Here is a 26,389-nt window from a genome sequence, read left to right as displayed (position 1 = left end):
AAAATTTTGTTAATTAGAAGATAAAGTAAGCATTTAGTTCATATGGGGATTAATGAACACTGCTGTTAGGAAGAGAAGCAAGCTATTTAAGCTTCTCAAACCTGTTTCACCACGCAATGAGATCATGACAGATCAATGACATCTCAATTTTTTTTGATAATTGATATCTGTAGGTGTTTAATTTAAGATACTACGGATGCTTGGAAATAAAAACAAAAACTACTGGAACCATCCAGTTCTTAAATGGAAACCAGAGGATGATTAAATGGCTGGAAATGCTAGAAAGGGAGAAAAGGGAAATAAGACCTGAAGAAGTGCTTGGGATTATAAGGCTCCTGCCAGAGGAAGATGCACCCACTAGTTGAATAGTCTGTTGCCATTTGTTATTTCTATACAAAATTTTTATATTTATTAGATAAGAGATTATGAATAACAGCACAAAGTTTATGCAAGAAAACACTTTTTTGGCCAGTTAAGCCATTTTTTTGATGATTCCCCCAGATTTAAATGCAGTTAAAAAGGTTTTCTTCTGGCTAAAACAAATTCAAAAACAGACAATGAAACAATTCTCATTCCAATTGCACAACTGTAGATACAACTCCATTTAATTAACATGACCATTAAAATTTATTTAACAATATATTTACATATATTTACATAATAATCAACAGGTAAATATTAAAATAAACAATTTACACTTTTAGAACTATAATTGAAAAAGCATTTGTGCTGAAAAAATAGGTTCTGCTGCAGATTTTTCTTCAGGGTGCAGGGAAAGAGGTGGAGAAGAACATGACACTGAAGATAATCTGGTAATGCATGCATTGCATTGTAACTGTAAGTTCAAACAATTGCTGCAATGTAAAAAAAGCAAACCCAAACACATGCCTAACAAACAAGGTCAAACCACAGCACACTACAATCAATATAAAACCAACTATCAATTGCAACTTTGGTCCATTGAAACATTAGACAATTAATGAGCTATACAATCAAAATAACTATATAATTTTCTTTGTACATATTTTAAACAATATTGTTAAATACAATGTTATTTACAACTGCGCGATGATATGTATAAAATAACTTATTTTTAAAAAAAGACAAAATAATACATCTGTGCAGAATTCCCCCCTGCCCCAAAACAAAAGAATCTATACAATATTTAAGATCAGAACAGATAACTGTGAAATGAAAAAGATGGGACTATTCTTTTGTTGCTAATTTGTCTGTTCATTTTAAAATTAAACTAAGTCTTCTTCAGAGTACAGTGCTTGCCTCTTCATGGCAGTAAAGCAATAAAAGCCCCAAGATGTTTTTTCTTAGGGTACAACTGTCCATTGGGAAAGAGTTCCTGTATGTACTTGGGAGCCAGGCAATTGACTATAAAGAGGAACAGTATAAGAATCACAAGACGAGGGAGGAGGAAAACGTAAGCAAGTCTACTAAGCTGCTTCTATATTGCTTTAGTTTGCCATCAATGCCACTAGCTCCTTGTATGTAGGTCTTGTGCGGTGGCATTATCAGATTCATTAAGAGCAATGATAGAGAACATTTTTAATACCAAGTCTTCCTAGCTGCAACCGGATCAAATATTGTAATTATCTTGGTGCTGATTCTGGCTGTACAAAACTTACACATTAAGAACTGGTGGCTGTAGTTCAATGTTAAACAGATGTAAAGGCAGCTTTAAAGAACTTCCAGTTTTTATCTTAAAGCCGTTTCAATTTCTGAGAATGATAGGTCTTAGAAGACATCAAGATTGTCATGAACCCAGAATGAGGGTTGTTTCAGCAGTATAGCAAACTACACTCAGCCCTTTCCACCTCCAGCCACTGACTTTTCAAGTTTAGCCAACACAGCATGGTAACTCTCAAAGCCTTCTGACTGAAGGTGGAGAGAAAAGCTGGCACAAGATCAGAACGTGAACTTGTACCTTGCATTTAATGGACCCAATCTAGTTGTTAGGAAAATGTTCAACAAAATAGTGATAGTGAACAAAGTGGCAGCAGCAGAAAAAAAAATAATGAATAGTGTTGGGAGAATGATTTATTTTAAAATCAAAGTTCTGCAACCATAGCTGCAAAGAGAATTGGTGAGATCAGTGAATAATCATCAAAAGCAGAGCATGTAGCTCAGGAAAGGTGCATTAAACCTATTGTCCTTAATGAGCTACATGTAACTCCTGAACCCCAGAAACATTGTCTCATTTGTGTTTTTTGATGGGTGTGCTGTCTGAAGTTTGAAACTCTGGAAGTTGAAAAGGACTCAACAGTCTGGCTCGCTTATACATTCAAACATTTGATCTGTTACCATCAGCGCCTTGAGATCTAAGAAAATTAACTGAAACATGAATTGAAACTGAGTTACCTCCCCTAAAGTTCCTTCACATGCACCTATATGGCCCACAAAGACAAACAATTAGACACTCCCTAGTTTGAGAAAATATTTCTTTTCAAAAAAGTTGTCGAGAAAAGAATCTGAAGTGCTCAAAACAATAAGGTGAATAATTTTAACAAAGTGCAAGCATGTAAACAGAGAAAGTTTTAAATACCATTAATTTTTTGAAACATTTACAAAAGCTGCAAGTGCATCTTGGTTTTTGTTTGAATTTAAAGATACTGTAAAGTATGATTTCTTTGAAATTAGGCAAATTTGATTTCTTGTTAGAATGTTATCCAAAAACATCTGTATATTTCTGAAAAGCCTATGGTAGTTTTGAGCCATTGTGTAATATTATAAATGAGGCAGCACTCTACCCATGAGTGCTAATGTGAGGTTCTACTATACCATCAATTCCTTCTTGGGGATAGAGTATCACTGTGCCCCTAAAACCTTGCAGCTGCCAGCGCTGCTGGTATGAACATAACATAGCATATGCAACAAATGCCCCCAACTTGTAAACTTTAAAGAGTAGGCAGATATTAAGAGTGAATGATAACCTATTTATCAGCTATGTATACTACTGAAATGTAGTAGTGGTTTCTGGTAAACAGTGAAGGGAAGTCACAGTGCGTTAGTGCTGAATCTCACATCAATATGCAGGAAAGAACTGCACTTTTGTGCCGCAAGTACCCATATCCTCAATTCCTCACTTATCGTAAAAGTGCTCTGGCAGAAAATACACATGCCTATCTGTAACTGTCCTGTATCATTCAGCAGTGACTGTATCTAAGTCATTTTATGCACTTACTTAAAACCTCCAAAACACATGCACAATCAGATTGGTGTCAAGTCAAAGTCGTCATTGACATCAACAAGAGGGATGTAAAACTCAGGAATCTCAAAGATGCTCAAAGATTTGTGTGAAGAAGGATCAAGCTCTTGTAGTTTAAGCTGCCATTCTAGTCTTTGCACTGCATTCATTGCTGCAGCTTCATGCTGCTGTCTCATAAGAAGACATGTCTGTAATAAAATAATAAAGTGTTAATTGCAAGGTAAAATAAAAAGGTATCATTTACACTTCCAGAGGAACCTGACGCTAACTGTTAAAGTTCAGTTGGCAGTATGCAGTCCAATGGAAAATTAATTGTGCTTAGAAAACTCAGTATTGAGTGTACTTCAATAAACTTGTCAATGCTACCAAAATGTGACAGGAGAGCTGGGAATTTGTGTTGCAGACATTTCGTCCCCTGTCTAGGTGACATCCTCAGTGCTTGGAAGCCTTCTGTGAAGCGCTTCTGTGATCTTTCCTCCGGCATTTGTAGTAGTTTGAATCTGCTGCTTCTGGTGGTCAGTTCCAGCTGTGCGTTGCAGTGGTCGGTATATTGGGTCCAGGTCGATGTGCTTATTGATTGAATCTGTGGATGAGTGTCATGCCTCTAGGAATTTCCTGGCTGTTCTGTTTGGCTTGTCCCATAATAGTAGTGTCGTCCCAGTCGAATTCATGTTGCTTGTCATCTGCGTGTGTGGCTACTAAGGATAGCTGGTCATGTCGTTTCGTGGCTAGTTGGTGTTCATGGATGTGGATCGTTAGCGGTCTTCCTGTTTGTCCTATGTAGTGTTTTGTGCAGTCCTTGCATGGGATTTTGTACATTACATTGGTTTTGCTCATGCTGGGTATCGGGTCCTTCGTTCTGGTGAGTTGTTGTCTGAGAGTGGCCGTTGGTTTGTGTGCTGTTATGAGTCCTAGTGGTCGCAGTAGTATGGCTGTCAGTTCGGAAATGCTCTTGATGTATGGTAGTGGAGCTAGTCCTTTGGGTTGTGGCATGTCCTCATTCCGTTGTCTTTCCCTTAGGCATCTGTTGATGAAATTGCGCGGGTATCCGTTTTTGCACAAAACACTACATAGGGCAAACAGAAAGACAGCTAACGATCCGCATCCATGAACAACTAGCCACGAAATGACACGACCAGTTATCCTTAGTAGTCACACATGCAGATGACAAGCAACATGAATTCGACTGGGACATCACTACTATTATAGGGCAAGCCAAACAGAGAACAACCAGGTAATTCCTAGAGGCATGGCACTTATCCACAGATTCAATCAATAAGCACATCGACCTGGACCCTATATACCAACTACTGCAACGGACAGCTGAAACTGACAAATCACTATAAATGCTGGAGGAAACATCACAGAAGCGCTTCACAGGAGGCTCCCAAGCACTGAGGATGTCACCTAGATAGGGGGCGAAACGTTTGCAACACAAATTCCCAGCTCGGCGAACAGAACCACAACAACGAGCACCCGAGCTACAAATCTTCTCCCAAACTTTGAACGTATGCATCTCATTATCTGCCTAAGGACCCTTCAGCCTTTGGAACTCAATATGGAGTTCAATAATTTTAGGGCCTGAACACCTCCTTACATGTCCTTACCCCAACCTCCACACCCTAGGCCTTGTCATCACATGGGCTGCCACCATAACCATTCCATTGTGAGCTACTAATGGTCCCAATTAGCAGCCATGATTCCTCCTGGCTGACCTTTCCTATTACTTTGTCCAACTGCTGTTCTGTCTGGGCTTCATTCCACCTATTGTTTACTTGTTCCCTACCTTGCCATCTTCAGTATATGTACCAACCTTTTCCTACCTACAATAGGTTCTGAAGGGTCACTGGCCCCAAAACATTAACTTTGCTTTTTCTCCACAGATGCTACCAGACTGTTGGGTTTCTCCAGCAATTTGCTTTTAGAGGGATATCCATAATAAAAACAAATTAGAGGGATATCCATAATAATATGTAAACATGTGTTAATTGTTCCAGTAGGCACTAAAACCCATCTCTGTTTTCAGGCTGCAGATTTTTGAGTGCTGTTAAATATACTCAATCATTCATTTGTTTGACTACTCTAACTAGTTGTTAGTCCTTCACATCCAAAAGAAACCTTCATTTAACTTCACCACTCTGTTCCAGATAAAGGTTTCCCACACCTTTCTTCAATCACTTCAGCTTTCTAATGCTGGCTTAAAGTTTTAGTATTAATTGTAAAATATCACCAAAATCTCAAAAACTTCAAATTATTTACACGTATTGAATTTCCCTTTCCACTTACTCATTTGGAAGAGAGTGACAGGGGAATGAAATGTTAACCACAGACTTTTGAGAACTTTGGCAAAGTATATTCCAGCCAACAGTAATGCTGGACTTATCAGATCCCAGAATCAAGGAGCTATTGTGGTAATATCCCTGCCTCTGAGCCAGAGAGCCTATGTTCAAGTGTCATCTGCTTCAAAAAACTGCGTCATAACACCTCTAGGCTGATGACAAAAATGCATCCCAGACTTGACTTTGATTGACCATAAGTTTTATTTTTCGTTTGGTTTACCATGAAGATCAGTCACAGGACATACTCACAAGATGCTGCCAATGTACTTTCAGAAAAATAAAGTTTTACTGTAGCAAAAATGTTTGAGGAACAATGGCAGACTTTTAAGAAATGATTTAAGGGTCAAAGATATATCTAGTGATGAAGCAGAATCCTAGAAGGGCCAATCATATAGTTAATCAGAGAAGTTAAGAATAGCGTCACATTATAACAAAAACGTGCAATTCGACAAAAAATGTGGTAAGCCTGAGGATAAGGCAAGTTTTAAAAACTAACAAAAGATGATTAAAAATTCAGGGAGAAGGTAAACCCTGAAGGTAAACTTGCAAGCAATATCAAGACAAACAGCAAGAGCTTCTTTCAATAGATAAAAAGGAAGCAACAGACCAAAGTTAACACAAACATCTTAGCGAATGATGCTGGGGAAATAATAATGGGGAGCCAGAAAAATGGCAGATGAATTGAATAAAAACTCTGCATCAGTTTTCACAGTAGAACATAATTTTAGCATTCCAAATTTCTAAATAATCAAAGAGCAAAAGAAGAAGAGGAAACAAATGCAATAACTATCACGAGAGACAAAGTGGGAGGGAAAATAATGGGGCTAAAGACCATCTTGACGGGAGGGTATTTATCCTTGGATATTAAACAAAGTAGCTGCAGAGATTAGACCATAAGACATAGGAGTGGAAGTAAGGCCATTCGGCCCATCGAGTCCACTCCGCCATTCAATCATGGCTGATGGGCATTTCAACTCCACTTACCCGCATTCTCCCTGTAGCCCTTAATTCCTTGAGACATCAAGAGTCTATCAATCTCTGCCTTGAAGACATTTAGCGTCCCGGCCTCCACTGCACTCTGCGGTAATGAATTCCACAGACCCACCACTCTCTGGCTGAAGAAATGTCTCCGCATTTCTGTTCTGAATTGACCCCCTCTAATTTTAAGGCTGTGTCCACGGGTCCTAATGGAAAACATTTCCTAGCATCCACCTTTACAAGCCATGTATTATCTTGTAAGTTTCTATTAAGTCTCCCCTTAATCTTCTAAACTCCAATGAATACAATCCCAGGATCCTCAGCCATTCCTCGTATGTTAGACCAACCATTCCAGGGATCATCCGTGTGAATCTCCGCTGGACACGTTCCAGTGCCAGTATGTCCTTCTTGAGGTGTGGGGACCAAAACTGGACACAGTACTCCAAATGGGGCCTAACCAGAGCTTTAAATTGTCTCAGTAGCACAACGGTGCTTTTATATTCCAACCCTCTTGAGATAAGTGACAACATTGCATTCGCTTTCTTAATCACTGACTCAACCTGCATGTTTACCTTTAGAGAATCCTCGACTAGCACTCCCAGATCCCTTTGTACTTTGGCTTTACGAATTTTCTCACCGTTTAGAAAGTAGTCTATGCTTTTCTTCTTTTTTCCAAAGTGCAAGACCTCACATTTGCTCACATTGAATTCCATCAACCATTTCCTGGACCACTCTCCCAAACTGTCTAGATCCTTCTGCAGCCTTCCCACTTCCTCAGTACTACCTGCCTGTCCATCTAACTTCGTATCATCGGCAAACTTCACTAGAATGCCCCCAGTCCAGATAGAGAATGCATTGGTGGTAATCTTTCAGAACTCTTTGGTTCTGAAGAAGTTGCAGAGGATTGGGAAAGTGCCAATGTAACACCACGATAATAAAAAGAGAAAAATTAGATAACCAGTTAGCTTAATGTCGGTCATAGGGGAATTGGTAGTTTATTATAAAGGATGTAATAGCAGAGCATTTGGAAACACATAATATGGTCAAGCAGAGTCAGCATGGCTTCATGAAGAACTACTCACGCTTGATCGTTTACTAGAATTCTTTGAGGGGTTAACAAACAGGATAAAGGGGAAACAGTGGATGTAATAAATTTGCAATTTCAGAGATATTTGATGAGATTCCACATATTAGGTTACTTAATTATTAACACCATGGTGTTAGTAGTAGTATATTAAAATGAATAAAGGATTGGCTGATAGACAGTTGGGATAAGGGGGACATTTTCAGGATGGCTACGTGAAACTAGTGGAGAGTTGGTTATCTCAGCCGGGACAGCTGGTTTGTGGTGCAGATTGACACCAACAGCAACAGATTTTCTGTACCAGCTGAGATTACATGAAGGTCCCACCTTCTCAGCCTTGTCTGTTACGTGAGGCACGGTGACCCTCAGGTTCTAATGAGGGTGCAGCCGATGGTCCACTAGGACTATGGCAACTTAAGTTTTTTTTATAAAACCTGCAACTAGTAGAGTGCCACAGGATTTATGCTGGATCCACAGTTATATATTATATTAATGATTTAGATGAGGAAAATGAATGTACTATAGTCATGTTTGTCGACAACATTAAAATAGATGGGAAAGCAAGCACTGAAGATGACACAAAGTCTACAGAGGAATATAGACAAGTTAAACAATTAGGCAAAAACCTGGCAAATTGAATATCATGTAGAAAAATGTGTGTTATTCATTTTGGCAAGAAGAATTGAAGAGTGGAATATTATTTAAATTGAAAACGACTGCAGAAAGCTAGAACACCGTGATCTGGGAATCCTTGTGCATGAATCACAGAAAGTTAGTATCCAAATTAAGTGGGTAATAGGGAAGACTAATGGAATACTGGCATTTATATTTCAAATAGAATGGAGTTTTAAGTATCCAAAGCAGGAGTCAGACCACAGCTGCAATATTGTGAACAGTTTTGGGCCCCTCATCTAAGGAAAGATACACTGGCATTAGAGGCAGTCTACAGAAGGTTCACTAGGTTGATACCAGGTTTGAAAGGACTGTCTTATGAGGACAGGCTGAGTAGGTTGGGTCTTACTTAATGAAATTTAAAGTATGAGGGGCAACTTTATTGAAAGATACAATAAAGGGACTAAGTGATTTGACAGGGTAGATTTAGAGAGGTTGTTTCCATCCTGGGAGAGTCGAGGTTCAGTGGGAAGAATCTTAGAATATGGGGTCACATATTTAAATAGAAGGGAGGCGTAATTTCTTCACCGACAGTAGTGAATCTGCAGAAGGGAAGGAAGATGTCAGAGAGAGGTCAGGGTGGAAGGTGTCATAACATGATGAACTGTTCAACCTCGTGAAGAGCATGAGATGGCACCAATACAATGTAGCAGAGGAAAAGGTGGGGAAATGGTGCAGTGATACTGCGGAAGATGGACTATTCCACGACAGAGAGGTAGACATAGCTGCGGCCCATGCGAGTGCCTATGGCTACCCCTTTGGTCGGAAGAAAGTGAGAGGATTCGAATAAGAAATTGTTGAGAGTGAGGACCAATTCAGCCAATTCAATGAGTGTGTCAGTGGAAGGGTACTGGTTGGATCGACGGGAGAGGAGAGAAGAAACGGAGAGTTGCTGGGCCTTTGTCATGTTGGATCATCATGTACGGGGACTGGATATCAATGGTGAAGATGAGGAATTGGGGGCCAGGGAACCGAAAGTCATGGAGGTGGTGGTCCATGAGTGGTCCCAAACGTAAGTGGGGAGATCCTAGACCAAGGGGGACAAGATGGTGTCAAGATATGCGGAAATAAGTTTGGTGAGGCAGGAGGAGACAGAGATGATGGGTCAACTGGGACCATCAGGTTGGTGAATTCTGGGTAAGTGGTAGAACCAGGCAGTGTGGGGTCCCTGGACTATAAGGTTGGGGGCTGTGGATGGGAGATCCCCATGAGGCGATGAGGTTTTGGTGGTCTGAGAGACGAGGGTTTGGTGATGAGAGATGAGGTCATGGTCAAGGGGGCAGTAGGAGGTGGTGTCCGAGTTGGCAACTGATTAATGAGTCAGCTGTATTGTAACTCATGCTGACTACCCAACACAATGTATTTTCTGCTCGTTATGGACATTATTAAGAATAGCAATACTTTATTAAAAAAAACTAGTTCGACATAATAGCTTCAATATAGTGAGAGTGTATTAGTTCCAGGGTTCTCTCTTTAATCCAATTTTTTTTTGCCTCTCAGCACTAGCCTGATCCTGCTTCAACTCCCCACTTTGGGTCTTAACATTTTTTTTTGCATAGGATCATCTATCTCAGTTTAACTTTTATTACGGTATCATTTCTGGACACTACTATGAACTATAAGGGACTTTAATTGAAATGTATTTATACATCTTATTTAAATAATTGCTTAAAGAGACATACCTTTAATTTATCAAACTTATCATCTACATCCTGCAACCATGACATAAATTGACGTGCATTGAATCGATCCCTCACCGATGTTTTGTTTTCATCACCCTAAAGTGAAAATTACAATAATAATTTTTTTCAATTGTTCAGCAGTAATAAATAAAATAAATTCTTCCTTCAAATCTCCCACCCAATAGCCCAATTCATCTTCACCTGAGGATCCTGAGGCATATTGTAAACTTCTGCATCCAGGAGCACAGTACAGGCACTAAAAGGCAAAGTTTGATTTGCTAGTGTCCTTGCTGCACGGTAATGGACTCTCAGAACCTCTTGCTCATTTGACATAATAAGCTTTTCCTGAAATTAAGCACAAATAATACACATTCAGTAATGTAGTTGTGTATATTTTAACCACTAGGCTTTTGAATGTATTTACTGTACCATAATTCAACCAGTTAGTGCAAATATCTTCAACCAATATCTGATCAGAGGGGAATTTGTTCACAGATTTGGTAAAAGTCATAGTCTGGATCTTAAGTAGTAATAAGCTAATAGAACTCAATCATATTGAAGTGTAACTCAGACAGCAATTTCTGGTGAATTCACATGCTCAGTTAAACATGGAAATCAGAAAATATATTCCTAAGCTCCCCTGCATTTCCAAAGGATGCAAGATAAAGGGATACACTTACCTGGACCTAGATCTGTTTGGGCCATTTCGGGAAATACCCTCACTTGGCCTCAATGGATCTAAAAGTGAAGTTTTGTTTTTCCCCCTCAAACAGCCTGAATAGACCCCTAGACACAATGCGTTCAGGTCTTTGGGGAAAAAAAAATGCTTTTAGGTCTGTTTGGGCCAGGCAAACTTTTTTCTCCCCCTCCCAAAGGAGCTGAACTCTGTCGACAGGCTGGTTTAGATCAATTCACGAAAAGACCTTCAGATTTTAGGTCATTTCAGTTTTTAGATGTGCAGATGAAGGATACCCCACCTGCAGTTGGAGTTTTTTTTGAAATAATACTTTCACAGATTCCTATGCACAGTGCGGCACCAAAACAGCTTTAAAATCAGACCAAGGTGCAATGCAAAAAAAAAAATCCAGCCCTATTCATTCCTAACTCTATTGATAAGTAGATGTGAACACCTTCAGTGCACTGACAGAGTATACAGTATAACATTGCAGCAATTTACAGAAACGCTGCTGTTTCTTGAAGAATCTTTAATATTTAAGGACATCATTCTAATATGGTTTTTAGCTGGCTCCCAAACAACAGACTGAAGCAGGTTTTATGGAAATATGTACCCGTTCAATACTATGTTGTAATCGAAGCTTCATTCGTATAACTTCATGTTGCCTGAAGAGTTCTTTCAGTGCTTCAGACAAAGATGGAGGAGGCGTTATCTAAAAAAAACAAGATATAACAGGAGCAATCAATATTAATGTAAAATGCTATAATTTGAAATCTTTGATAAAATCCATGAAAAAATGCCACTGCTCTACTACTTTTCTTCAAATAAATGATTGACTTGGTGATGATTAATCTGCTTCAAATACTAGAACCTAGGCATGAATAAAAGAGGAGCACCTTCTATATAGTTTCCCCTCGAGTTAGCTCTGAACTTAAGATTTCTCCTATTTTCCCCATATTTCTCCAAGTACCCTTTCCAAACTCTTTGTCCAGGAGGTCCATCTTATGTTCCCTTGTTATACTAATATCTTCAAATCTACAGACAAAACAGCAAGGGGCTGCACGTTGACTCAGTGGTTAGCACTGCTGCCTCTCAGCGCCAGGGGCCCAGGCTCAATTCCAGCTTTAGACAACTGTCTGTGCAAACTCCACATATTCTCCCCATACCTGTGAGAGTTTCCTCCCACGATCTGAAGACGTGCTGGTTAGGTGAACTGGCCATGCTAAATTGCCCAAAGTGTTCAGGGATGTGTAGGTTTGGTGCATTAGTCAGGGGTAAATATAGGATAATACGATAGGGAAATAGGTCTGGGTGGGTTACTCTTTGGAGGGTCGGTGTGGACTTGTTGGGCCGAAGGGCCTGTTTCAACACTGTAGGGATTCTGTGATTCTCTGAGAACAAAACTGGGTTGGAAGGATGAGGAGGATGAAGAGATCTTTTAGCATGAGCTTGACAAGTTGAATAAGTGGGCAAATGCATGTCAGATGAAGTATAATGTAGATAAATCTGATGTTATCCTCTTTAATCACAAAAATAGGAACACTGATTGTTATCAGAATGGTGATAGACCAGGAAAGTGGAAGGTACGAGGAGACCTAGATATCCTTCTACACTGCAGGGCTCCGGCCCGAAACGTCGATTTTCCTGCTCCTTGGATGCTGCCTGACCTGCTGCGCTTTTCTGGCAACACACACAACTCTGATCTCCAGCATCTGCAGACCTCACTGTATCCTTGTATACCAGTCAATATGCAGGAGCACCAACTGGTGAAAACAACAAATGGTATGTTGGTCTGCATAACGAGAAAACTTGAGTTCAGGAGCAAGGATATCTTACTGCAATTATACAGGGCTTTGATGAGACCATCCCTGGAGTACTGTGCAGTTTCGATCTTGCATCGTTGGATAATGACCTGACTATGGAGAGTGTATAACAAAGTCTTACTAGACTGATGTCTGGGATGGCGTTTGGAATAACAAGAGCAGTTTTAGACGCCGAATCGAATGATGGATGTGCTGGCATTGAAGAGAATCCACAGGAGGTTTACACCAATGATTTCAGGGTGTGACATTACTATAGTTTTAAGAGGTATATTTTGTCCTTTTTTTTGAGGAGAGTTTTTGAGCTTAAGATGATGAGCTGTCTCATCCAAGGCAACAAATAGCTTTGAGGTCTTGGGAATTTTTTTTTGAAAGTTGGAACAATTGAAGCAGCATGACTGTGTGGAATAAGGCTCCCACAGAACTAGGTTTTAATTTAGCTTTCAGTGGCTGTTGGGGGTTTTGAAATTGAGTGCGGAAATGGTTTCTGTTTCTGCTACAGCTAAAAGCTTGGGTTCTGTCTTACATGCAATTCTGGCAGCAATCTATATTACTGACTTTGCAGAGGGTATGTTTATGGGAATTTTACTATATTAGAACAGTTGCAGTGTAATACTTCAATAATCTATTATTCTGTTAAGTTTTCTTAATAGAGTTAAAGTTACACCAATTCTTCTTTCCGTTGAGCAGGTTTTAAACATAGAAGAATAAAATCTGCTTTGCTTAAAACAGAGGAGTATAACCAATCAAATTAACATGGAACACAGCACCTGACACTTCCCTTTAAATAAAACAAGAATTGGGTCGAGACTACCTCCTTGATATATTCGGAGGAGAGGGACTTATGCCTGAAACATCGATTCTTCTGCTCCTTGGGTGCTGCCTGACGTGCTGCTTTTCCAGCAACACACACTCGACTCAGATCTCCAGCATCTGCAGTCCTCACTTTCTGCTATATTTGGAGGAGGTTTGGACTGGCCAATAAAGAGGGATAAAGGGCTTTCATATAAAGGAGCAGTTGAGGACTCTAAATCTGTCCTCAATTGAGTTAAGATAGATGAGGGGGAGGAAATTTCATTGAAACTTACAGAATACTGAAGGGCCCGGATAGAGTGAACATGGAGATGATGTTCCCATTAACAGGAGAGACTAAGACCCAAGGGTACAGACTCGAGTGGGCGGGACAATCCTTTAGAATTGAGATGAGGAGGAATTTTTTCAGCCTGAAGTGGTAAATCTGTGGAACACATTTCTGCAGAAGGCTGTAGACATCAAGAAATTGAGTATACTTAAGACAGAGATTGATAAGATTCTGGATTAATAAGAGGAATAAAGTTTTTGGGAGAAGGAAGGAGAATGGGGTTGAGAAACAATCAAACATGATTGTATGGAAGAGTAGAATCAATGGTTGAAAGGCCTAATTCTGCCTAATAGATCTTATGGCTTTGTGCAGGACTGAAATAGGAGACAACTCTGGATCAGTTACAACAAAATCCTCTGAAGTTTAGAAGAATGAGGAGTATCTCATAGAAACCTATAACATTCTAACAGGGTAAATGCAGAAAAGATGTTCCTGATGACCAGGGAGTGCAGAACCAAGGGACATGGTCTAAGAATACTAGGTAAGCCATTTAGGACTGAGATAAGGAAACATTTCTTCACTCAGAGTGGTAAGCCTGTGGAATTCTGTGGCAACTGCAGAGACACGGTAAGCTGTTTCTTTGGAAACAAAGTCATATTGGATCCAAAACTTTAATTTTTTGTATCCACAGATGCTGCCAGAACTGCAGTTTCTCCAACACTTTTTTTATTCCAGGTCTTCAGCAACTGATTATTTCGCCTTTACTGCTAAATGGACTTTCAGAGGACAGTTAAAAGGTCAGTCACATTGCTTTGAGCCTGGCACCACATGTAGGCCAGACTAGGTAAGGATGGCACAACTCCATGGCGATATTTGAGTGAATGCCCCAGGGAATTACCTTGGGCCTCTGGATTATTAATACTCGACTGATAGTGCTACTGAACAAATAAAGAATCACACGTAGGCCAGATTTTCTAAAATGACGATTGTCGGTAGTTTCACCCACCATCATCTGCTGGTTTCTGACACTACGCCACAGCCAGCAATGGAATTTAATACGATCTGGTGTCTCCAAGCCTTGCATTCAGTAGCCACAATATATAAAATTCACAAACATTTTGCTGATTAACTTTTATTCCTCTACAAATGAACCCCAGTGCTTTGTTAGCAACGTGCGAATTAAAAATTGAGTTTATGTCAAAAATCTTTATTCTCCACCGCTCTTTCAATGTTCTACCCTAATTATTCAAAGGTACTGAATCACTCGAACTCATTATGCCATAAACCTGAGCAGTTCTTCTCCAGTATTCCAAGTAGCCATTAGAATAACGAGGTAGAGTGGATTAATCAGGAAAACTGGTAGACTGGTATGCATACTCTCTTTCCAGCAGAGGGGGCATTCTCCTTGGTAATACAAGTGTTGCTGTAGGCAACCAAATCTCTTGAAATGCTATTTTGTCGAATTAACTAATTCAATATATTGTAGCAGTTCTCTTGATACATACTTTTTTTATGAACATTAACCTTTGGTAACTTCAAATTATTGTTTATATATTTATAACATGTTTAAAACAAATCTGTGCAGGTTTTTCTATTTGAGGTAATAGATTCTGATGAAACAAAAATAAAGATCTGCATTTTAAAAAGCACTTTCATGAACTTCTTTATTCAGAATTACACCGTTGCTGCAAAGCATCAATGACTGATCTAGAAGATAATTTGCAAAGCCTGTGATCACCGTAGAATATAAACAGCAGAACCAATCCTGAATTGACTAAACAAAGTGCAAGATTTACAGAGATCCCAAAATGTTTATTTGGGATCATTTTAAATAAGGGAAATTTGAAGTAAGAATACTTGAGGGGGTGTTTTAACTGGAAATGGAGTTTTGCTGGAGCAGAGCTCATAAGCTTTTCACTGGAGTGGAGCTGAAATTCAACAACAAGAGATCTCCAGTTAGCAATACTGGACAAGCAAGTCTCCTATTCTGTTCCCCCCCCAACCGCCAAATGAATCTTGGAGACATCAAAATAATTTGTTAGTCCTACAAACCCCACTCCTTAACCTTCAAGTTCTCTGACCAGGATTGAACCAGACTTTACCAACTTTGTCTTACTGTAACCGGAATTGAATCTCTGATTCTATAATCTTTTTTTATCACCAATACAATGTACTTACACCTTCATACAATTATCCATCTCCACCCTGTCTCAGTTCTGCTGCTGCCAAAGCCTTCATCAATGCTTTTTGCCTCCCCTCCAGGTATAACTGTTGAAATGCACTCCTGGTTTCCCATCCTCCATACCCTTCTACACGTATCCTAACTTAAAACTATAATCTCGTTCCAGGCTTTTGATTATTTGTCTCAACACATTTTTGTTAAATCTTGAATAATTCTTCTGAAACAAGTTTGGACGTTATATTACAATTTATTGCTCCATAAATTATAAATGTAAATATTGATTTCACGTAAGAATGTTCTCCAACCCCATCCTCCACCAGTGCATCCTGATTTCACTTCCCTTTCCATTCCTTTTTATTTTTCAAGATAAAAATTAGATTCTTGAAGCCATTACTTCACAGCTGTATTAATTTGCACTAATAGGATTTCAAAACAGGTTAACAGATTTTATAGCACAGAGGTATAGCAAACGATGGGATGCATGGTGGCTCAGCAGTTAGCACTGCTGCCACAGTGCCAAGGACCAGAGTTCAATTCCATTCTTGGGCAACTGTCTGTGTGGAGTTTGCACATTTTTCCAGTGTCTGCATGGGGTTCCTGCCACAATCCAAAGATGTGTAGGTTATGTGGATTGGCCATGCTAGATTGCCTGTAGTGTCCAGGGATGTGCAGGATAGGTGGATTTGCCGGGACTCAATGGGCTGAATGGCCTGTTTCTACACTGCAGGGATTCTATGATTCCATGGAAGGGAAAATGCTATTTGAGAATGTTTCACATCTCTATGGGCTTTTCAGGATTTCAACAGAACAGCAACATTTGCTTTTTCTTCCACTCCAGGTGAGATGTCATATTAATGCAGCTATACCACATTTATTCATTGCACTAAAAAATCACCGTGTCTAATGTTCATCCAGCTATACTGCCAATTAAACAAACACGTTAGCACCATCATGAATTAGAAACCTGCAATACAATCTCCATTGTAAGAAAAAGTGTATTTTGTGGCGTCTTATCTGTAAGCTACTTATGTAGAACTGAGATGAATGTAGGTTTTCCTTTGTCTATTAAAAAGCATCATTCTTCCTTTAAGAAGTCTGTTTCAGAAGACTAGATTTGACAACATGACTGCATCCAGCTTTTATGGGAAAGGAACATGCTGCAGGTATTACATGATGGGATATTTATTATTCTCTATCAATGATGCAAGTTAATAGCCCTGCCTCATCATTTGCACAAAAAGTCATTTGTTGGAGAATTAAATGCCCCATAAATTGACCAGGTTTCAAATTTATTTCAAATATCTTGCAGGATATCTCTGCAAATGGTACTCAGGGTTGTGCCATCAATCACCTTTTCTCCATCAAAGTCACGAGGTGGGGATGTGGTGATGATAATGATGATGATTGCTTGATGTTCAGTATCATTCGTGTCTCCTCCAATATTGAAACAATCGGAGCCTGAAGGCAGCAAACAGCTGGGTAACATTCAGATTTAGGTTGGTAAGTGACAACTAACATTTGAGCCACAGATGTGCTAGGAAATGCCATCCTCCAACAAGAGAGAGTATCTGACCATCATCCTTTGATGTTCAATTCACTGAATTTCCCTCATCATCCTCAGGGGTTAGTATTGACCAGAAACTTAACTGGGCGAGCTATAATACTGTGGCCTCAAGAACAAGGCAGAGGCTCGGAATCCTGCCGTGAGTAACTCGCCACCTAGATGAAGGCACAAATTAGAACTGTGATGGAATACACTTTGCTTGCGTGGAGGACCTCAGTCTCAACAAGACTCAAAAAACTCAACATCATCTAAGGAAAAGAAGCCTCCTTGATTGGCACCTCATCTAGTATGAACAGGTGATAGGAACTGGCATGGAGATCGGAGGCCAAATGGAACCAGGGAACTGGTGATGGTTGTATTTTAATTGAGGAATAATCAAAAGAACTTGACTGGGTCTATAAATATAGGGAGTAAGTAATCACTGGAGTCTTAATTAGTGGAGAGACACTAGAAAATTGACTAGAAAAGCAGATGCCTGGACTTTGTCTAACTATATTTAAACTTCCAACAAATGATTTGGATATGGACACAGGAACTAGTTAGTAAGTTTGAGATGACATCAAAATTAGAGGTGTAGTAGACAGCGAAGGTTACCTCAGTACAACAGGATCTTGATCAGATGGGCCAAGGAGTGGTCATTGGAGTTTAATTTAGATAAATGGAAGGTGCTGCATTTTGGAAAGGCAAATCAGGGCAGGACTTATACACTTAATGGTAAGGTCCTGGGGTGAGTTGCTGAACAAAAACATCTTGGAGTGCAGGTTTATAGTTCCTTGAAAGTAGAATCGCAGGTAGATAGGATAGTGAAGTCAGCTATGGCATACTTTCCTTTATTGTTCAGGGCATTGAATACAGGAGTTGGGAGGTCAAATTGAGGCTGTACCGGCATTGGTTAGGCCACTTTTAGAATATCGTGCGCAATTCTGGTCTCTCTCCTATCAGAAGGATGTTGTGAAACTTAAAAGGGTTCAGAAAGATTTACTCAGATGTTGCCAGGGTTGGAGGGTTCAAGACTGAATAGACTGGGGCTGTTTTCCTGGACTACCAGAGACTGAGGGATGACTTAATAGAGATTTATAAAATAATGAGGGGCATGGTTAGGGAAATAGACAATATCCTTTCCCTGGGGTGGGGGATTCCAGAACTAGAGAGCAGAGGTTTAGGGTGAGGGGGGAAAGATTTAAAAGGGACCTAAGGTGCAATGTTTTCATGCAGAGTATTGTGTGTGTATGGAATGAACTACCAGAGGAAGTGATGGAGGCTGGTACAATAACATTTAAAACACATCTGGTTGGGTTAATGCATGGGAAGGTTTGAGAGAGATGTGGGCCAAGTGCTGGCAAATGAGACTAGATTAATTTAGGATATCTGGTCGGCATGGACGAGTTGGACCCAAGGGACCATTTCCATGCTGTACATGTTCCTGTTTCACCACAGGAAATGACATCACCAACCCAAGGAAACACAAACAGAAAGTGGGCTACATCACCATTGCTTCATCTAGAGGCTCACTGAAGATGTTACCTAGTATGGTGATGAAACATCTGAAAACAAATCTTCCAGCTCAGTGAGCAAACCTACATTCAGTGCTCTACATCTCTATTTACTCATGCCAATGCCAATGCACAATGACAGCAGTGTGTATCATTAAATGGAAACATTGCTGCAGCACCTTTCAAAACAATGACCACTACCATCAAGGAGGTGGGAACACCACCACCTACAAGTTACCTGCCAAGCTATTCACCATGCTGACTTGGATTATATTGAAGTTCCTGTCAATGGATCAAATTCTCGAACTCCCCAACAACAACGTGGGTCAGTACATGGATTGCAGCAATTCAAGGAGGCAGCTCACCACAAGGGCAATTAGAGATGGGCAATAAACCTCCCTGTAGTCAGTGATGCCCATATTCTCTAAGTGAGCAAAAGAAACTTGTACCTGCTGCCCATGAAGTCCCATGCTGCATTCAGGGGCCTTCAAAATTACAGCACAATCTACTGTAGTTGTATGTTACAGTACTATATTTCAATCTTTCCAATTACAAAGTACCTAATGTCACCTGTTTATTGCTTCCACACCAATTGCAAAAAGTGATTTTGGAAACAAATCTGCAATGCAAGGATATCGTCATCATGGTGATCGATTTATAATGATTTTAAATAGCTGTTCCCCAACAGACCACATGATCAAGTCAATACTGGGTCCAGTATAACTTGCTTTGCAATTTGCTTATGTATTTTTATCCTCGAATGGAAGCAGCTCAATGCAAATCATTCATTAAAAATTCAGTATTAAGAATGAAAGGATTCACATGATTCATTCAAAAGTGCACATGTAAAACAAGTGAGAAAGATTCTTCTAATCACATACAAACTAAATTTACCACTTCCAGTCACCAAAATAGTACGGTCGGTACATTTTTAACAGACAACACTTACAGTTGGTATGCAGAGTTTGCTCAGAGGGTTTCCATCCAGCAAGTATGATCCAGTGAATGTAACAAATTCATCATAAAACTGCGGTGCTTGAGGAGTGACACTACATAGCACTTTACGTTTTTCTTCTATCTTTTTTCTAATGTGGAGGTATTCATAGTAAGGGTTTGCCTTTTCTGAATGGTAAGGTTGAATTTCTTCTAGTTTTAAAGAATCTACAATGGCTGCCAGTGACTGCTGAGTCTTTTCCTTTGCTTGCTGCAGTGTGGATTTAACCTGTGCAGGATGTGGAACTCGTGACATCTTTCGTTTGTGTGGATGATGCACTTGCCCTTCTTCCTCCTCTGTGAATTTGGACTTGGTTTTCACAGGTGTAGAGCTTTCTGTGTCTTTGTCAGATACCTGTACACAATTGATAGCAGATTGTTTGTTTTGATTGGCAAGTATGTTTGCTCTATTACGAGTAATCCTCTGAGGAATATCTTGTTCTGTTCGGTCAGCTTCCATTTGCTCTTCTGATTCCTCCTTTGCTGACTCAGTGGACTGCCTTCTTTCATTTAGTGCTTCCTCTTCCATCACCACTGCTTCTTGAGCAGTAATCTTTGAAAGTTGAGAAAAGTCTATCTCCAATGAGAAATCTTGGTCTTGACTTTTACTTTCCAAGGATACAGGCTCATTATTTACAGAGTGCATGCATGTTTGTTCAGTGGAAGGCATTGCTTCAGCTGACTCTTCTGGTGGTTCGGACTGTATTTCGTCAACAGAAGTTACTAACTCCTTGTCTAATTCTGAGCCCTCTTGATTATATGTTGGTTCTTGACCAGTTGAAGTAATACTTGTTTCACTTTCTTCCATCTTTTCTTGAGATTCATTTAATATGTTGTGGAGAGGCCTCGTTTGGTCCACAAGGTTTTCGCTCATATTATTGCTGTCTGATAATGATGTGGACAATGGAGAGAAAGTCTCTTCCAAGCCCTGCATTTCATCCGATTTACAACAATATGACACGTCCTCTGTTGTCTTGTGACTTGTAAGGTCAGCATTTGTGTCAAGAGGAGGATATTTAGCATCCTTCCCATCAGCGATTCCTGCACATTCTGGTTTGCATGAATCCGAAGACCGATCTGTATCATGCAAAGTCTGAGCTTGTGAAAAATCTTGAGTTGCACATTTTGGCCAAAAGAGAACTGGAGGGGTAGCATCATTATCTAACATTGCCCTCATACAAGAGGAGGTGGAAGAATGTGTAGGTGAAAAATAGGATGCTGATTCTTGAACATTTGCTACTTGAGAAGGTTCACTACAGGTCATTTGTGGAGACTTTGATACCAATTCTGAAGTCAACTGGTCTGAACATCCCCACTCTTGCGAAACATGTTGTAATGGCCCAAAAATATTTTTCTCACAAGCTGCTGAAGCTGAATTGACATCATTATTGCTGTGTAGAGGACCATCAAGCCTGTCATAAGATATTTCCAATGGTTTATTTGACTGAGTGCTGCCAATCAAACAGTTTATTTGTGGCTGCACCACAGGCATCTGCTGTGAAGTATTTTGAATTATGCTGTTGGAATTTGCATCCTGCGATAAATAATTAGTGCTGTTTGGCACAATGACAGCAGGTGGTGTGGGAACAGAAACTTGTAAACAGGAAGTACTATTAAATGTGCTTTCTTCAGTGCCACTATCTGGAAGTGGTTCTGCTTGGGGAGAAATACATAATTGGGGTTGTACTGTTGGTGAAAAACTATATTGTTTTTCACTTGAAGGTGGCAGGTTACCTTCAAGTTGCTTATGGGACAATTTATCATGGTCATTTGCCACAGCTGGTATACTGCATCTCCGAATATCACCTACTAACCGACATTCATTCTCATATCTAGCACTGTCAGCAGAGACTGACCTCAGATAAGATCCTGAAAGTTTACTGGTGTATGGAGACTTAAGTCGATCTGGTACATCAGCTAAAACATCAAAATCTCGTTCATATACAGCAGGTGATTTGGCACTAGACAGAAATACTGATTGAGAAAAGGAAGACTGAGACTCCGAACCCTCAATAGTGAAATCTGAATCATAGTCTGTTAAAGGCCGTGGTGTTGCTACAGCTGAAGTCTGACATGAATCTTCTGAACTTGCAACTGAAATCATTGATATAGACCTTGATGTTAGCCCTGCCCGATCACGTTCTTGTCTGGGAGATGCAGTTAAATTACTTTCACAACTTATTAAAGGTCTTGATGTGTCTGGCAAATTCTGTTTTGCATCAGTGGACAGCGATCTCACATTAGTGTCTTTCAGCTGTTTCTCTTTAGAATGTATCTCTGATGGATCTGAACTTTTTGACCTAGTAAGTTCTTTGCTTGCTGTTGAACTCTTCAATTTTTCTCGTTCTTTTATTTTCGTGAGCTCAATGCCAGATCGATGCCTTTGCCTCTCTTTTTCTTTCAGCTTTATTTTCTCTTTGTGTTTTTTGTGCCACTGTTCAATCTCTAAATCCTTCATACTTAGCATCCGTTCAAAACTGGTCTGCATCAAGTCATCATTTACTAGTCTCTTTTCTTTTGGCCGCACATCCTTTACAGAACTAGAGTCTTTAGACTTCAATTTATCAGTTTCGATATCTTTAAGCTTTGATTTAACAGTGATGTTTATTGGTACTCTCTCCTTTGGTCTATCTTTTTCCTTTCTTTCCTTCTCTTTTGTATCAGGAGTTTTAAGGAAGTCGTCTTTGACTTTTTCCTTTGAGCAGAATAATTTATCATGAAATGCTTTACTACTTTCAACGTTGTTACGTTTCTTCTCATCTTGAAAGTGCTTGGCATTTGTCACAAGGTCACCTTCTCTTTCCTTAGACTTTTCTTTCTTCTTCTCTTTTTCGACATCCCTGTCTTTTTCTTTCACTCTGACAGCTTTACTAACTGTGATGTCTTGAGAGTCTTTTTCAAGTAATTTTACCTTCTTCTCCACAGAATGTTTTTCTTTTTCCACTTTGTCCTTCATTCCACTAGAATGACGCTCCCTTTCGCTTTTTTCTCTTTCATGTCTTTTCTCCAATTTTTCCTTACTCTTTTCTTTCTCATCAGGTTTTTTAACTGAGAATATATTTTTCAATTTATCATTTTCCCGGTGGATCTTTTCTGCAGTCGAATACAAGTTACTGGAACGCTCTTTTTCTTTTGTTCTCTCTCCGCTGTCTTGTAATTTACTAAGTGTTTTGTCCTGTGGTTTTTCATGAAGTTCAGCTTTCTCTTTCTCCAACCTATTTTCATGTTTTATTTTCTTATCTCTATCAGAATATTTTTTTTCCAACTTTTCCAAGTCTCTCTCTTTCGTTGGGGACTTCTTTTCACTCTTCTCTTTGTTTTCCTTCTTTTCTTTATCTAGAGTATCAGATTTGTCTTTATCTGTGCTTTTCTCTCTCTCAAATAACTCCCAATGTTCTTTCTTCACAAAGACACTAGAGTAAATAGAGTCATCTTTGTCTGTAAGCACAATTTCCTTCCTTTCTTCAAGATTGGCAAGTTTAATATCCTTTTCTTCTCTAGAATGTTTTTCCTTTTTATTCTTTTTAGACTTTTCCTTTTCTCTGTCCTCTTTGACAGATCTTTCTTCCTTAAAATACTTCTCCTTTGTTTTTTCCTCTTTAACTGGAGTTTTATCTTTCAATGACTTTTCTGATGGAGCTAAATCAGAGTTTTCTTCTTTGAATATTTCATTAGTATCATCATTTTTGAAAAAGTTTTCTTTCCAGTATTCTCTATCAAACTCAGGATACACATCTTTTTCACTCTCTTTTTGTCTATGCTTTCCCCTCTCATTTTCATGCTCTTTTTTAACTTTGTTTTTTTCTTTATCTTTATGCTTTAATTTATGCTTTTTTATAACCTTGCCATCCTTGTCAGTCTTTTTAAGCACTTCTTCCATGCTATCAAATATATCGGTCTCCTCCTCTTTGCTTCTTGATCCAGACTTCTCACCAAATTCTACATGTAGATCTTTCTTGCGATGTTTAGTTTTTGCTTTGTACTTAAAAGATTTGTTGCTGGAACTCTCAGAGGTGTAGTCAGAATCTGTAAGATGATCAAATCGCATAACTTCAGATTGAAAGGAAATGTCTGATGCTCCTGTAGATGTGCCAGTTTTGGTATTTTCCTGTTTAAGTGGCTTTGCTCGTTTTTCATTTAATCCACATGCATGTTTCGGTGATTTGGAAGTTGAAAGGTGGAATTGATGACCTGAAGAGTCATCTTTCATACATAAAGACTTTCTGAATGAATCCTCCTCTCTTGTACGTTCTAAAGAGTCCAAACTAGAGCACGTGGAAAAAAGCATCAATTTAGCATTTTCCTTCTCTTCTTTTTCCTGTTTGAATTCATGATTCTCTTTATTTTTACTTTGCTTCTTCACCTTTTTCTTCCCTTTTCCTTTCTCCTTCTGTTCAATTGTAACCAGATTTTCTTTCTTAGTCCTTACATCCGATTTACTGCTGCTATCTGGAACAACCTCAAGAGAGTTTGCTGAACAAGTTTTTTTCTCTTGATGTAGTTCGTCATCTGAGCTCTCAGAGCTAGATGAAACAAGAACTCTTGCTGATTTTTGCTTTTTAATTTTAAATGGTTTTTGCAATTCTAACTTTGGAGGTGTTAAGTAGCTGCTGTTCTCTTTTATGATGTTCTTTTTACCATCCTTTCTTCGAATCCTTTTCTGATCTAGAAGCTTTCCCATTTCTTCTTCCTCAATTTCATCATCGTCATCATCCTTGAATTCATATTCATCCATAGCAGATGATGTAATTGATTTGCAGGGTGTCAACTGCTGATTAGCATCAGTTTTTAATTCTTTTTCTGGTTCAGAATCATCCATAATATCATCAACACTAGATGGATTCACAGAAGGCAACTCTTCAGATTCTAGAAAAATATACAAATAAAACGAAATTGACATTTAGAAATGATGCATTTTCAAGTCCTATTGCAAAACCTTTCTAATGCTGTTCATGCACAGTAGCACATGAAACTATGTATGATCACAGCATGCTCCAGACGGACAGTTTTACTCATATCTATTTTTAATGGAGAAGCTATAAAAAAAAGTTCATTGAGTAGTGTTCTGCATTTAAATGCCATGCACAAACAAACTGCTCAGAGTTGAGGGAACAAAGTTCACTTTTCAGAATGACCTCGATCGAGAATATAGTAAACTATCAAAGACTGTTAAAGAGAAACTGTGGGGGAGCTAGCAAGCTGAACAGGAAGATGGCAGATGCCATGTAATATAGAGAAATATTAAATATTAAGGAAAAGAAAAACACCTTAAACAGCAAAATTTTAAATGAAGTAGAGAAGCGTCTATTAAAAGTTTACAGTGCTAGTAAGGAGCTAACAAAAATCCATATAATTACAAAATTTGAAACTCCAATTATGTCTTAAGTATAAGCTGAAAATATTTGAAAGGTAATTACACTGAAAATACAGTGGGACATTAATTGCAGATACAATTAATATTCCTGGACTGTCAATGGAGTAATAAAAATGAAAAGAATGAGCTAAGGTGGTGTGGGGAGAGATGGCATGGTGACACTAAAATTCCAATAAGAGGCAGTGCGCTAGGGAAGTAGTAGAGGTAATAGAAAGGAGCATTGTTACAAAATTATTGACTTTCAATCAGAGTTCACACTTCTACAAATTATAACTTGTCTCAAGTCTTGGGACAACTGAAATAATATTGACATAAAGTAGTTAAGCGGGCAGGAGAGCAAACATTTGTTAGACCTGACATGCTGATTTTGGTGAGCTATGAATAAAAGAGAGATTTCTATGTTATGTTGCTTCAGAAATATTTTCTGTTAGCTACATGATGCACTTAAGATTTACTCTCAATAGATTTGAAAGCATTCTTTTATGAAATATAACACATTTAATTAGATATAACTATTTTGAAAGACTAGATTTATACAATGTTTCCATAATACCAAAATTGTTCAGTGTGGCTAGGATATTTATTTCTTGTCACCTGTACAACTGTCATCATCATCATCAGAAAGAGGAAGCTCTCCTTTCAGAAGCTGCTCCATTTCATCTGAATCAGCCACATCCACAGGACGTTCTCCACGGTGATTCATCTGATATGCATCCCCACCATTGCGCAAAAGCAGTTTCACAATCTAGTGAGAAAGATGAAAAATTGTAAATTGCTATCCAATTAAACTAAAAAGTTAACAAGTTTAACAAAGTTAGTTTTAAATTTGTGCAAACTATTAAGAATGGAAATGTTTTGGGTCAAATATTTGCAATGAAAATGGACCGTAACTTAATGGCTTTTGAAAACCAGAAAGGTGAATCATAATCTCAGTACTTTTCTATATAGTTTTGGCAAAAAAGATCACAAGTGTTTGGCACATTACGTTTGTTAACAGGAAGTAGAAAATACAGAAAATTCAATGTGGGATTTATTTAATATTTTTATAATGCAAGCACTTAGAAAGAGGGGTTTCAGGGAAAAAAGAATGAAGTTAAGCAGATTTTGTAATGTGGAAAATAAACAGGATTATAAAAAGCAGCATGAGTAGGATACATAATAATTTTACCCATAGACAGTTAATGCAAGTACTAGTCAAAATAATTTACTCCATTACACCAAATGTGTTGGAACG

The 26,389-nt window shown here is 38.9% G+C and overlaps 1 protein-coding gene across 5 annotated transcripts in view; it reads right to left on the bottom strand.

Moving 5' to 3' along the window:
* Nucleotides 1-607: 607 nt before the first annotated feature.
* The window catches only part of ankrd12 (ankyrin repeat domain 12), a 172,856-nt gene continuing 147,074 nt past the window's right edge, over nt 608-26,389 (bottom strand). For all 5 annotated transcript variants that reach the window (XM_060823837.1, XM_060823840.1, XM_060823838.1 and 2 more), the window contains 6 exons: nt 25,750-25,900; nt 19,738-24,647; nt 11,262-11,360; nt 10,174-10,317; nt 9,973-10,068; nt 608-3,405 (listed from right to left, as the gene is read on the bottom strand). In XM_060823837.1, coding sequence (XP_060679820.1) covers nt 3,220-3,405; nt 9,973-10,068; nt 10,174-10,317; nt 11,262-11,360; nt 19,738-24,647; nt 25,750-25,900 — 5,586 coding nt within the window. In that variant the 3' untranslated portion in view covers nt 608-3,219. The remainder of the gene's footprint in view (nt 3,406-9,972; nt 10,069-10,173; nt 10,318-11,261; nt 11,361-19,737; nt 24,648-25,749; nt 25,901-26,389) is intronic.

Source organism: Hemiscyllium ocellatum, chromosome 4 (genome assembly GCF_020745735.1).
Source record: "Hemiscyllium ocellatum isolate sHemOce1 chromosome 4, sHemOce1.pat.X.cur, whole genome shotgun sequence".
Lineage (NCBI taxonomy): Eukaryota > Metazoa > Chordata > Chondrichthyes > Orectolobiformes > Hemiscylliidae > Hemiscyllium > Hemiscyllium ocellatum.
The sequence above is the reverse complement of the archived record's forward strand: the minus strand, read 5'-3'. Positions and strand labels throughout refer to the sequence as shown.